The sequence below is a fragment of the Etheostoma cragini genome, chromosome 13, assembly GCF_013103735.1.
Source record: "Etheostoma cragini isolate CJK2018 chromosome 13, CSU_Ecrag_1.0, whole genome shotgun sequence".
In the NCBI taxonomy this organism is placed as follows: Eukaryota; Metazoa; Chordata; class Actinopteri; order Perciformes; family Percidae; genus Etheostoma; species Etheostoma cragini.
In genome coordinates, this window is record NC_048419.1 from 11,009,666 (window position 1) to 11,021,419 (window position 11,754).

Below are 11,754 nucleotides of genomic sequence, written 5' to 3' on the forward strand. Positions count from 1 at the left end.
GGCAGTTCTGAAGGCAAAAGGGGGTCCAACCTGTTACTAGCATGGGGTACCTAATAAAGTGGCCGGTGAGTGTATATTTCCCTTATGGCTGATTTTTGCCCCCCCTCCCAGACTGGAGTGAACACCTTGCACAATACTTTTTTTCAACTTAATTTCATCTCAGGCGAATATAAACTGGCTGTTTTTAGAAAGATACTAGTTTACATTCACACTTGAAAGATCACAGGTGCTCAGGTTGTAAGATTTTACATTAATTGTGTTGTTAATTAATAAAAATAAATGCAATCTACATGCTTAGAAAAGATGTTGTTGATGTGAAATGTTGCACTTTGCATTTATCCACAGTATCACTGTTTCAAGTACATTTATCATAAATGTATAGTGCAACCATAATATGTTTTAACTTAAAAATTTAAATAATAATAGTATTTAGAGTAATCCTCATGGTGTATTGGCGTGTTTTTTTATTTTATTTTAATTATTATTATTTTTTTGCTTCCAATAGTATGACTTAATATGTTAATATGATTGCTTATTAGTTTTTTTTGTTTTGTTTTTTTATTTAAAAAGAATGCGGCATCTTTTTGCTTTATGGGTGCTGCATGACAGTTTCACTTCGGCTGTCAGATCAAGGAAGAGCTAAAGTGTGGATCTGTGAGAAAACCAATCGTTCACAACATAATTAATTCCTGACTAATCAAGAGTGGAGGAGGAAATGACAGAGATTACATACACGGCCATAAAAATCAATGGCACAGTGGCGAAGGGTTCAAAGACCTGAACCCAACCTGTCCCTCTCCGGCCTGGGTAGTAAACGAGCAACTTGTCACTGTTTTCTCTCCATGTAAACGTGCTTTCTAAGAACTTTGTTGTAGTCAAACCTGTTTTTCCACTCTGTCCCTACCCAAGAGGATCCTATTACCGGAAGTTGCCTATCTTGACACCTGGGCGGACTCCTCAGGTGAGAGCAAACGGTAGCCGCAGACAGAAACTACGATACAGCGAGTTAAGAGTTGGGAAATATAAGCGCCTAGTTGTTTATTCGACGTAGGTTAGATATATGAGCACTTTCTGTTCCCTTTTCCAGGAGTCCAGTAAAAAACAGACGCAGTCGTGTTGTTGGAAAAGGAAGAAACTGGTCGAGATGCATGTCAGCGGTTTGGTTTCGGTGGCTTTGTTCTTTTTCGCAGCGACAGGTGAGTGGTTTTGGTGATACTTTATGAAGTTTTAGGAATGGTGACGCTTAAAAGTCTGTCTTGTTTAACACCGTTTAACACAACAATAGTAGATATGTTGTCCCTAAATGTGAAATGTGACATAGGTTGTTGGCAGTTGTGTTGCACTTGCTAATCATCCCCAAATGAGCTTCGGGCCTAGCTAGTCCTGGAGACACCATGTTGGCCTGTTCTGCTTATTAGAGTTTTTGGACCAATTTGACATTAAGGACCTTACAGTAGGATTATGTTTTGTAGTCTACAATCAGAGGATATTTCAGACGTTTACTACAATGTCCTTTTTAAAAGTAAATGTCAGCAATTGAGCAAAACAATTGACTAATGGAGCAGCTGTAAAACCAGGAACCACTAAAATGTGTATTGTACCTGTTTTATAAGAATTAAAGCCATTGCAACTTTATTATAGATGTAGGAAGAATATATGCAAACACAACATATGTGGTTCCTAATTCCTGTTCCTAGGGGCTTACACGCAAAGATGTGAATATTATAGCGATGTTAAAACAGAACGAGGTTCACTGATGCCACAATTCGATAAACACACTGGAGTGCCCACAAAAAGTTCAATTACACTGCATCCAGTCATACAATACTATCAGTGTGTGAACTGGCGTTTAGCTTTCGTGGATGGATGGACCATTATTTTTATATGTTTAGGTTTATTTGCACAATTTAAAATGTACAAAATCACAACGATAACAAATAGTGCAGAGAGATGTGAAGATAAACAATGGGCTTATTAAAATCAAATTCAAATCTCACATAGAACAAAACACAAAGAAAATAAGACAACATAAAATTGATAGAAACTAATAAAATAAAGCAAAACAATAAAAGCAACAGCAAAACTACACATGAAGATTAGTTATTTTTTTACTAATTCCGGCATACTTTCATGTATTTTTTGTACAACAATGTTCGTAAATATGCATGGTCCCTATCAAATGAAGTAATAAAAAATAGTGGGGGGAAAAAGTATAGAATTAAAACCGTGTGTGGGTAGGATATTGGTTAATTTATCTGTATTACTACTACAGAGCACAATTAATGATTCATGTTAGCAGTGAACTGAAAAGGACATGCATACAAGAGTACTTATGAACAACTGGTAACCAAAAAATGTTAAAAACCAGTTAATTGGTGTTTTAGGCATCTTTTTGAAGAATCTACTATTTAAATTGAGTTTTCCGTGGCTGTATTATGTCTCATTGCTAACAATGGCTATCCTGGCTAGAGCTAATAAAAACAATGAAAATCCATCTTTTAAAAAATGGAACGCATTCAACTAAGGTGTGACGTCATTCCCAGCATTGGCTTCCGAGTTCCAAGGTAAGTGGAACACACTGTTAGCCCCCCCCCCCCCCCAACCATGAAACTCACGAAGTATGCAAACAAGGAAGCCGTTGATTGCTTTGGTTTCATTTTACACTTGAGGCTTATCTTTTCTCTTATTATACAACATGCTTATTTTCAAACCGAAACTGTGACTGTGGTGCCTTATCTCAGCTGAGACCTGTAAGAAACATCTGAATGGTGTCTGAAAGGAAGTCTGAATTTCAGTGTCTACAATAAAAATAAATTTGTAGATTGTAGTTAACATTATGTTGCTGGTACACATAATTTAAAGTCTTGCTATCTGTACATTTTCATCTGTACAACTTTGCATACAGTTAAATATTAACTGGCTCCTCCTGCTGTTTCCTGTCGTTGAAACTTACACAATCGTCAAAACAGGGTGGTGGTTAAATCATGTAAATCCCAATACTTACAGTAATGGCAGTGTAGTATAATGTTAAGTGGTGCAATAGATGTTTATTATGTGACAGACAGGCCCGTGTCTGCATCCATCAGTACTTTAGTCACTCGTGGCTCTCTTCTAGCTGCACTACTGATGGAGTGGCTGTGGCTCGGAGGTAGAGGGGTTGCCCCTCAACCACAACATTGTGGCTCCTTTAGCCTGGGATCAAATCTCTGTCTTGGGCAAGACACTGAACCTCATGCTGCTCCTCAGATTCTGTATGTATAGCTGTCCACTGCTTCTAATACTTGAATTTCACTACACTGTTCTGTCTACTGTATATGAGGAAAAATAAGAATGTTTTGTGCCTGGGAGGGGGGGGGGGGAAGACCAATTTTCAGAGTGTTGACAGTTTCACTGGAAGTTTTCTTGCTCAGCAGACGGGAATGAGGCCTGATGGCTTGTGACTCAGTGTTTGACAATGGGTGTGATCTCTAACGTGATGTCATACTGTTAGCATTTGAGCTTTGAGAGCCCCCTTTCATTCATTGGCAATACACTACTTTTAAGTATAACAAAGCTTAGTACAGTTAGTGTGTTAATAAATATTGTTTTTTTTCCTCTTTTAATATTCATTCATCTGCTCATTTTCTCAATTTATTGGTTAATTGTTTGTAGGTTATAAAATTTCAGAAATTCATAAGTTTTTCGTTTTGCAAATTGACAAATTAAAATTGCTAATTCTGTCCAATCAAGAGTATAAAACTAAAACACTGAGTTATTATTCATTCAGCTATTCAGTATGCTATCATGGAAGATGAAGGAATCTAGTATTTACATTTGAGGAGTTGGAACCAGCAAAGGTTTTAACGATTAAAATTAATTGCTGATTTTCATTTTGATGCTTAATTACCACTTCTTTCTCCTAGCTATCATTTTTTGGACCAACATCTATCTTCCATGTAATTGACTATACTTTTCAGATTAGACCTAGCAGAGCTCCAATACCAGATGTTATCTTTGAACTGATGCTAATCTCCATTAAAACTGAGTATTAGGGAGATTAAAACGTCTAGATTAAAAAAGTGGATTTTACAATGTTCGTGAGAGCCTAGTATATACAACCTGACTGTGTCTACTTGGATTAGTGATAGACCAATTTTTATTGGCTGGCCGATACTTGTGTTTTTACATGTATTGACATCGGCAGATGCGCGGCTGCTGCTTTTGGTTTTTCCAGGCATTATTTACAGGCAGACGTCCACAGGCAGCTCTGTGTTGCTGGAGACGCTGCAGTTCATGTGCAGACCATGCACTGCCTCTCCTCCACTAGCACCATGGCAGTCTTAAATTACAAATTAAGCAGTTTATTTTAATGGCTTCTTTTCAGGTATATTGTTTTCTTAAATTAATTAAATGTGTTGACCAAGGACATTTTGTGATGACCTGATTATATCTGTCTCATATTGTCAGCAATACATCATCAAGAATGTGTTGTAGCCCTTTACCGTTACAGTAAACCATTTTGCAGTGCACCCCTCCATATGTGGCAAGGTTTACATTTTTATGATGTTAGTTGAGGGAGCAATAGAGTTACGGCTCCAAATATCGGCTCAAGAGAATCGGCACCCTCATTGCCACCCTCATTACCCTCATTGGCTAAGGCTGGTGGAAATAGATTCGGCACCTGCTCTTAACCCTCATGTTGTCCTCGGGTGAAATTTGACCCATTTTCAGTTTGTTCATCACAAAAAATAGACCTTTGAAATAAGCTGAAAATGTCAACATTAGAAATATCAAATTACGTTGAAATAAAAACATTAAAAAAAAAGCACCCACAACGTTGAAAAGTGACAGAAATGTCAGAAAAAGCAATAACTTTTTTTTCCTGTTTGACAGGAAGACAACACAATGCTTAAAAAAAAAACAATTCACCCACAGATAAGAGCAGTCACTGACTAATTTATCATATCTGTCCAGATTAAAAGCAACATCTGTACTCAGAGGAAGTGAGAATTTAGACTCTGCAACCCTTTTTAAAATTGTGGTGAAGAATGTGTGTCACGCAAGTCTTACAAGCTTAGCAAACTCAGTCATGCAATTAACCTTTTTTTAAATGTGAAAAATTGTCTACTGTAATATCCGTTCACCAGTGCAAATTGAAAGGATGCATTTTGGTGACAGCCAGCTTCAAAGTCTTATGTGTTTAATTTTTATCTCTGTCCAGGTGTAAGCGGCTTTTCAGTCACCACCAGCAACCCCGATGTGCAGGTGAAAGAAAATGATGGTGAGTCCTGAAATTGTTTTTTACATTTACTCTGTTCTACGGAGTAAAGATGGGAAGGTTGGTATTGTCTTGTTACTCAACAGGAGACTATTGAGACTACTGAGTAGGGATGGGTGTGGAGAGCTGGTACTGGTTATGGACTGGTCGATACTGGTCAATACGGAAGTATCAATAAGCTCCTGGGCATAAGATACTGATGTATAGTAATAGAATATGTCACATGAACCATTTAGTGTCTTTTGAACGCTGTCATCACAGATATCTGTTTTGGTTCTGGTGCTGCCTGCTCGTACATCCCCAGTTATCTGGAGCTCTCTGGCCCGCGGTTGCCCTGAAAAGGCAGCTGCTGCTGCTTTGCAATAACCTTATTTAGTTTCATAAAACTTCCCCACATTCATAAATATGTAGGATATTACTACAGACATACCTGCTCTAAGGTTGCAAAGAGTCTGAGTGGCTGACAATAAAAGTCCACGGTTATTTTTTATTCAAAAACATTTATTTATAAGCAGCAAAATTAGGAAATGTTGGTTTGTTATCAGCACTTAGTTTTAAAGGGTACCGTTCGTTGCAGCTGGGACTGACTGCAATGGCAGCACAAATCCCAAAGGCCTCTAAGCCAAATACTACACAACTGGTAATGCTCCAGCAGGAATTGTGACCCAAACTTTAAAAGAAATTAACAACATTGGTTGCCAAGATTGCAGCTTTTGGTGTTAGCATGTGAGGAGGGTGCGGAAAACATTTCCATGGTTAGGATTACGCTTAGGATTGTGGGTAGAGTAGTACTTTTCCATGACATTGTGATAACATTATTTTCTTAAAAAAAGGTTGATAGCACACAGACTTCTGGCTTCAACAGGGGCATAAACCTTCTTTTCACAATCCTATAGTTTGAGGGAAGTCTATCTTGGATGGTTTAGACATTATAGCTAATAATCAAAATCCTTATGGAGAAAACAAAAGGGATTTTTAGTTATGGTACCACACTGTTGAGTTTTGCAGTGGAAATGGCTCTAGTTAATGTGTGTTACTAAAATGAAGTATGTAACTCCCAACAGGCTGTAGATTTCTTTTTATTTATTTTTTATTGAATAAAAAAAAAAAAGATCCAGCACATCAGGGACAGTGAGTTACGTTTGGCACATGCTCCTTTGTGTTTCCCAAGGCAACCTACTTTTTTTTTTGGAACCTGCGAAACACTAGAGATAAAAAAATATATTTTTAGAACACCTGTGTATAAAATTGTGTCATTTTAAGGGAAGTAAGTTCCATCATTTCGATTCCTAGCACTGCACTTCCTAGCAAATCTGTATTGTCGTCCAAAAAATGAAAATTGGCAGTTGATTGGACGAACGTGTCACGTGCGTCTGGTTGCTTCCGGATTTTACAATAGAGCATAACTGCGGGTCATTCAGCGTACAATCTCATATTTTATGAAGCAAGTTTACCAAAATGTTTCTGAAAACATTTAAACCGAGACATAGGCCATCTAGCTGCTAAAGCTGTTTTCATTTCAGATCAACAAAGGCCAATTTAAAAGCTTTTTGTCAGATTTTGAGAGGAGTTTGTCAAGCTAACATAAGTGCACTGATTTGCAAGTCAAGGGCTAGAACTCCACCAATCAGATTGGTCATTGAGTCCGACTGCCCGCCCCTCCGACCCAGCATGTCAGGATGGCCCCTCAGACATCAAACAGACTCGAGTCACTGACCTCGCCAGACTGTCCGGACGATTATTGGGTTGGTGTGTCAGGGCCTTAAAGGTCACCGGTGTAAAGAATGCCTGGGATTGTGACTTATGATGGCCTGAGAGAGTTTAATGAGAGAGTGTAAATGTGCAAGCTTCCCAATGACAAATTTCAGAATTGCATTTTTTTTTTTTTTTATAATACCATTTTAATTTAGTATTATTTCTAATTGTCAACTCTGCTATTTCAGGGACTGACCTTAAATGCACGTATTCAGCCGACTTTGGTTCAAGCCCTAGACTTGAGTGGAAGTTTAAGGATCTAAAAGACTCACAGTCGTATGTGGTCTTTGATGGGAAACCAACATGTAAGTAGTTTCACAATCTTTGTTTGTGTTCTTTTTCTAACATGTTGACAAATGCCATTTTCTTTTCCCACCAAGGAAGTTTTTGTTGTTAGTCATGTCTGAGGATTTGTCTGTCTCTCTGTTAGTTCGAATATCTCAAAAACATCTTTAAAAGATTTTATTGACATTTGGTTCGAAATTGGGTCAAGAAAGAACTGATCAGTGTTATCTTCTTGATTCCTTCCTGGGCTACCAGTATCTATTTTGAACATATCTCAACCAGTCTTAAATGATTATTTCAAAAATGATTTCCCAAAAAATCCAAAATAGTTTGCAAAATTGTGACCTGTGACATTACCTAATTTCCTAAATGCATTGTGCAGTTGCAGACACATTTAGGTGACACATTTGTCAGATAACAGTGACCCTGCAAAATATGATGGCAGCAACTCATTTTATGTCACATGATGTTTTTGAGTCCGTTCCATAATGCTGCCATTCTTCCCCAGCGCCGTATGCCAGCCGAGTGACATTGTACGGTAGTAATCTGAGATTCTCCAAAGTGACCCGCGTTGATAATGGAGTGTATTACTGCGAGGTGACTGGCAACGACGGCCACTTTGGGGAAGTCGAAGTGAAGCTGACTGTTCTGGGTAAAGATCTTTTGTAATAACATTCTGCAAACAGCTTTTCATTCATATCCACCCAGATACAAATACATTTGTGAGGTAAACTTCTTTGTCGGAAGTTTCATGTACTGGAATGGAGGTTGTGTATTACTGTACGCGTGGTGACCAGCCTAAACCCAAATTTTATATCCCACAGTGCCTCCATCTCCGCCCCTGTGTAGGATCCCCGACTCGGTGACGACCGGCGGGGTGGCCATGTTGTCCTGCAATGACGCTGCCGGCTCACCGCCGCCCCAATACAACTGGTACAAAGATGGCGTCCTTCTGCCTGCTGATCCTAACAAGATTTCTGGTTTCAAAAATGCCACCTACAGGCTTAATGCAAAGACTGGCAACCTGGTCAGCTACAACCTATTACTTTGCACCATTGTTGCTGTAACAGGTATGGTCCCCATGGCCTTTAAAATTAATAATGGACCCTGTCTCTTCAGGAGTTTCCGGCTTTAACCAAGATGGACTCCGGTCAGTACTTCTGTGAGGCTTTCAACACTGCTGGTCCTCCTCAGCGCTGTGCAGTCAAGTCAATGGAAGTCCGTAAGTACTCTTCTCTATTGTTAAAAACAGGCTTCAGCCTGAGCTTACGTATTAAAGAGATGGAAGTCTTTAAACCAGTTTGAGCTGGTTTGGAATGCTGCATGCCAACACATCAAGAATAGTAAACCGGTTTAACTGCATTTTTGGAACCATTGAATGATACACCCCTCGTTTAAAATGTTCTTTTGATCGTTTGAGTGCTGCAACAGTTTAGATTTTAATGTTTTTTCTTTTTTAACCACACCACAATGTTTGACTCTAATTCAGATGATGGTTGTGATGTTTCCTTTTAAGGTGACTTAAACACTGGAGGAATTGTTGCTGGGGTAATAGTGGCTCTGCTGCTAGTGATCCTGCTGGTACTTGGCGTTTGGTATGCCAACAAGAAAGGATACCTGCCCAGTGAGTTCTCTCCGTTATATTAACATCATATAGCGTTTACTGTGATCATCAGTATCCTGACTATGTTGACATTACCAGAAACCTTGGACATCTGAATAGTGAAATGTCAGATTTCTTCTATTTTAACAAGTTAAAGAAGGTTGTTTACTCCCACACATTGCCAGCACAGGGTTTATTGTAAAAGCAACATGTTGGTCATTAATCTCTACATTACAACCTGGAACAATACGAAAAATGAGTCGATACACAAACTTATACTTGTTGAGTATGTTTCAAGTACTTTATACCAATGACGTTTTTCATTCTTCTCTTCTTTACAGAGAAGAAGGAAAGGTAAGAGGATTTTCTCTTTTTTTTAATACTTTCTAATGAACTTTAGCCGATAACCCATAGACTGCCTTGCTGCTCCAGACTGACTTAATACTATTCCCACTGTGATATGCAGGTTTTGTTCAGATTTGATCTATAAACAGGTCTCCTGTCTTTGTGACCAGCTCACCATGTTCTTTAAATTTTTCCTGCAGCAAACCAAAGCCCAGCGTGGTCTACCAGCCCACGTCATTGCATGGTGGTGGTGAGGAAGAAGATGTAAGTATGAGCATTGCTGTTATTCCAAGAGATGTATAGCACAGTTTGCTTGTTTAATTAAATTAAATTTATTTCAACAGACTGAGAGCTGTAGAAAACAAAAATTCTGGTTCTGATGTTTAATGTGTTTGTGTTCAGGGGGAATTCAAACAGAAGTCATCATTCGTGGTTTAGTCTTCAGTGACGGCAGGAGAAAACTTTGGTCTGATGTCTCTGGGCATGGAATTTTCCTGAGGTTTTTAGTGACGTCTTCTTATTTTCTCCTAAATTGAAGTTTTTATTGACCGGTGTCATTGTTTGTTGACAAGACCTGTCTCAGATACATCAATGCTATAGGTTTAATTTACCCCAGGTTAGGAGACCTCTTTCACACATTGCTAGGTTATTTTAAAAGAATAAGCAGTGGCTACTAGTGACCCATTTTAGCCTCGGACATTTTTTCCATCTATGTTTGGAGTGTGTGTTTCTGTGTGCTTCTGATTTTCTGCGCCTCCTAATAACAGAACTATTGTTCAAATGATGCATCTGCATGTAAAGGCATCAAATCAGATGGAGTACAGATACTCCCAGTACCCAAAGGAAAATTGATACATTAGAGCCACATTTTTATTACATGTACTGATCTTTCAACTTAATTCCCTCGAGTACATCTCTCTTATCACTCGGTCTGTGTATCTAAGCTGAAACATTGAGGAAACACACTTGGATCATAGATTGAGTGTCTCTGAGATCTTTGTCTTTTAACAAAACAGGTTGTGATGTACAATATTCTTTTCATATTTAAGTTTGTTTTTCTTGTAAATAAAACTGTTTTCACATTTGTAATTTAGAACAATTTAAAAAGCAGTTATCTAATCTTCCTGCCATTTAAAATGAGACAACTACTGCTTGTATGATATTAACATTGTATGTGCACATTCACTTTAACACATGAATTCTAGTCCAACTACTACCTTTGTCTGGTTGTCTTCTGTGTTTGTAACTTAATTACATTGGCTAAGGAAATTGGTATTTAACAGGGTGTAGATTGACAGTTGAGTAAATTTCCCTTTGAAACAAACTGATGTCAGCAATATTGCTGCACTTTTTAATGAATCTGAAACTTGAGTGTAATGATGTGTTAAACTATTTTAATGGTTACCTGCTTGTTTATATGGCATCATGTGTAGCCTTATCATAATGATTAATTACCCAAACTGTCCAAACATGATGGTCCTAATACTAGTTCTGTCTACTTTCAGTAAAAGGGCATTGGTTTTATTTTACCGCAAATCCTCAGGTCATGTGTTAAAGTGGTTAAGGTCAGACATCGGTATATCATGAGTTTATATAACTTTATCAGGTACAATATTTACATTACAAACAATAAGTTGTCTAAGTTGCTTGACTTTTCCTTTTGTAGAAAATGTAAAGCTGATGAGTCAGCTGATGATTGTAACATTGCTTTATGTATTGGTTAATAAAATGCTGTTGAATTGAATCTACTGTCCTGTGTGTCAATAAGATAAGCTTTGCATAAATAGTTAAACTACTGTATACAGGTCTTTTCTTTGCTAATAATGGTTTTTCTTTTTATCAAGGTGTGCCAGGGGGATTGTTTACTGATAAGGTCACACTGGCTGAATTACAGTTGAAGACTGAAAGCTTAACACACACAAACCAAAAGTATGTTAGTGACCACAGCCGACAGTGAAGGGCCCATCCCTCTCCTCTGAGCACTGCACATTTAAATCAGCAGCAGTCTGGATCTTAATAACATACACATATATCAGTGTTTTCCACATGCTGCATATCCTCAACATTCCTTAGTGTTCATACCGTATGATAGATACTAATTGATACTTTATTACCCCAAGGGTAAATTCAAGGTCCCAGTAGCTTAAAGACATCGCAAACAGCATACACATACATCATAAACGGGATGATAAAAATACAATCCACATGAACAATATGGACAATAAAGGAAAAGATACTAAATAAAAAGAAATCCACATGAAGGTACAAAGGGATGTTTAAGCATAAGATGTTTGCAGTGACAGGGCAGGGTCTGACCTTATGATTAAGTACGCGTGGTAATGTGCTCTGAGTGTGTGTCATGTTGTTAGTGCAACAGATTCCAATAGAGCAAGCATAAAGGCTAGAGACAAGCATTAGATATGGACAAAAAAAGAATAATGAAGACATAGTTTTTTTTTGTTTTTTTTTAAAGACCGCATTAAATATGGGCATTATAAGAAAATAAAGT

General features: G+C 38.0%; 2 protein-coding genes across 3 annotated transcripts in view; one reads left to right on the forward strand and one right to left on the reverse strand.

Moving 5' to 3' along the window:
• si:ch211-215c18.3 overlaps positions 1 to 2,734 on the reverse strand; it is a 12,934-nt gene extending 10,200 nt beyond the window's left edge. The window contains exon 1 of the mRNA XM_034890072.1: positions 2,724 to 2,734. The gene's annotated coding sequence lies outside the window, so the exon portion shown is untranslated. The remainder of the gene's footprint in view (positions 1 to 2,723) is intronic.
• f11r.1 (F11 receptor, tandem duplicate 1) lies at positions 776 to 10,983 on the forward strand. Of its 2 annotated transcripts, XM_034890070.1 has the most exons (11): positions 776 to 961; positions 1,088 to 1,196; positions 5,201 to 5,260; positions 7,201 to 7,317; positions 7,806 to 7,949; positions 8,122 to 8,324; positions 8,417 to 8,519; positions 8,814 to 8,921; positions 9,242 to 9,254; positions 9,446 to 9,509; positions 9,648 to 10,983. In XM_034890070.1, exons 2-11 carry the CDS (start codon positions 1,145 to 1,147, stop codon positions 9,681 to 9,683), a joined length of 900 nt encoding a protein of 299 aa, XP_034745961.1. In that variant the 5' UTR covers positions 776 to 961; positions 1,088 to 1,144; the 3' UTR covers positions 9,684 to 10,983. The 2 variants fall into 2 exon arrangements, with proteins under 2 accessions (XP_034745961.1, XP_034745960.1); XM_034890069.1 differs by having other exon boundaries at positions 954 to 1,196.
• Positions 10,984 to 11,754: the final 771 nt, after the last annotated feature.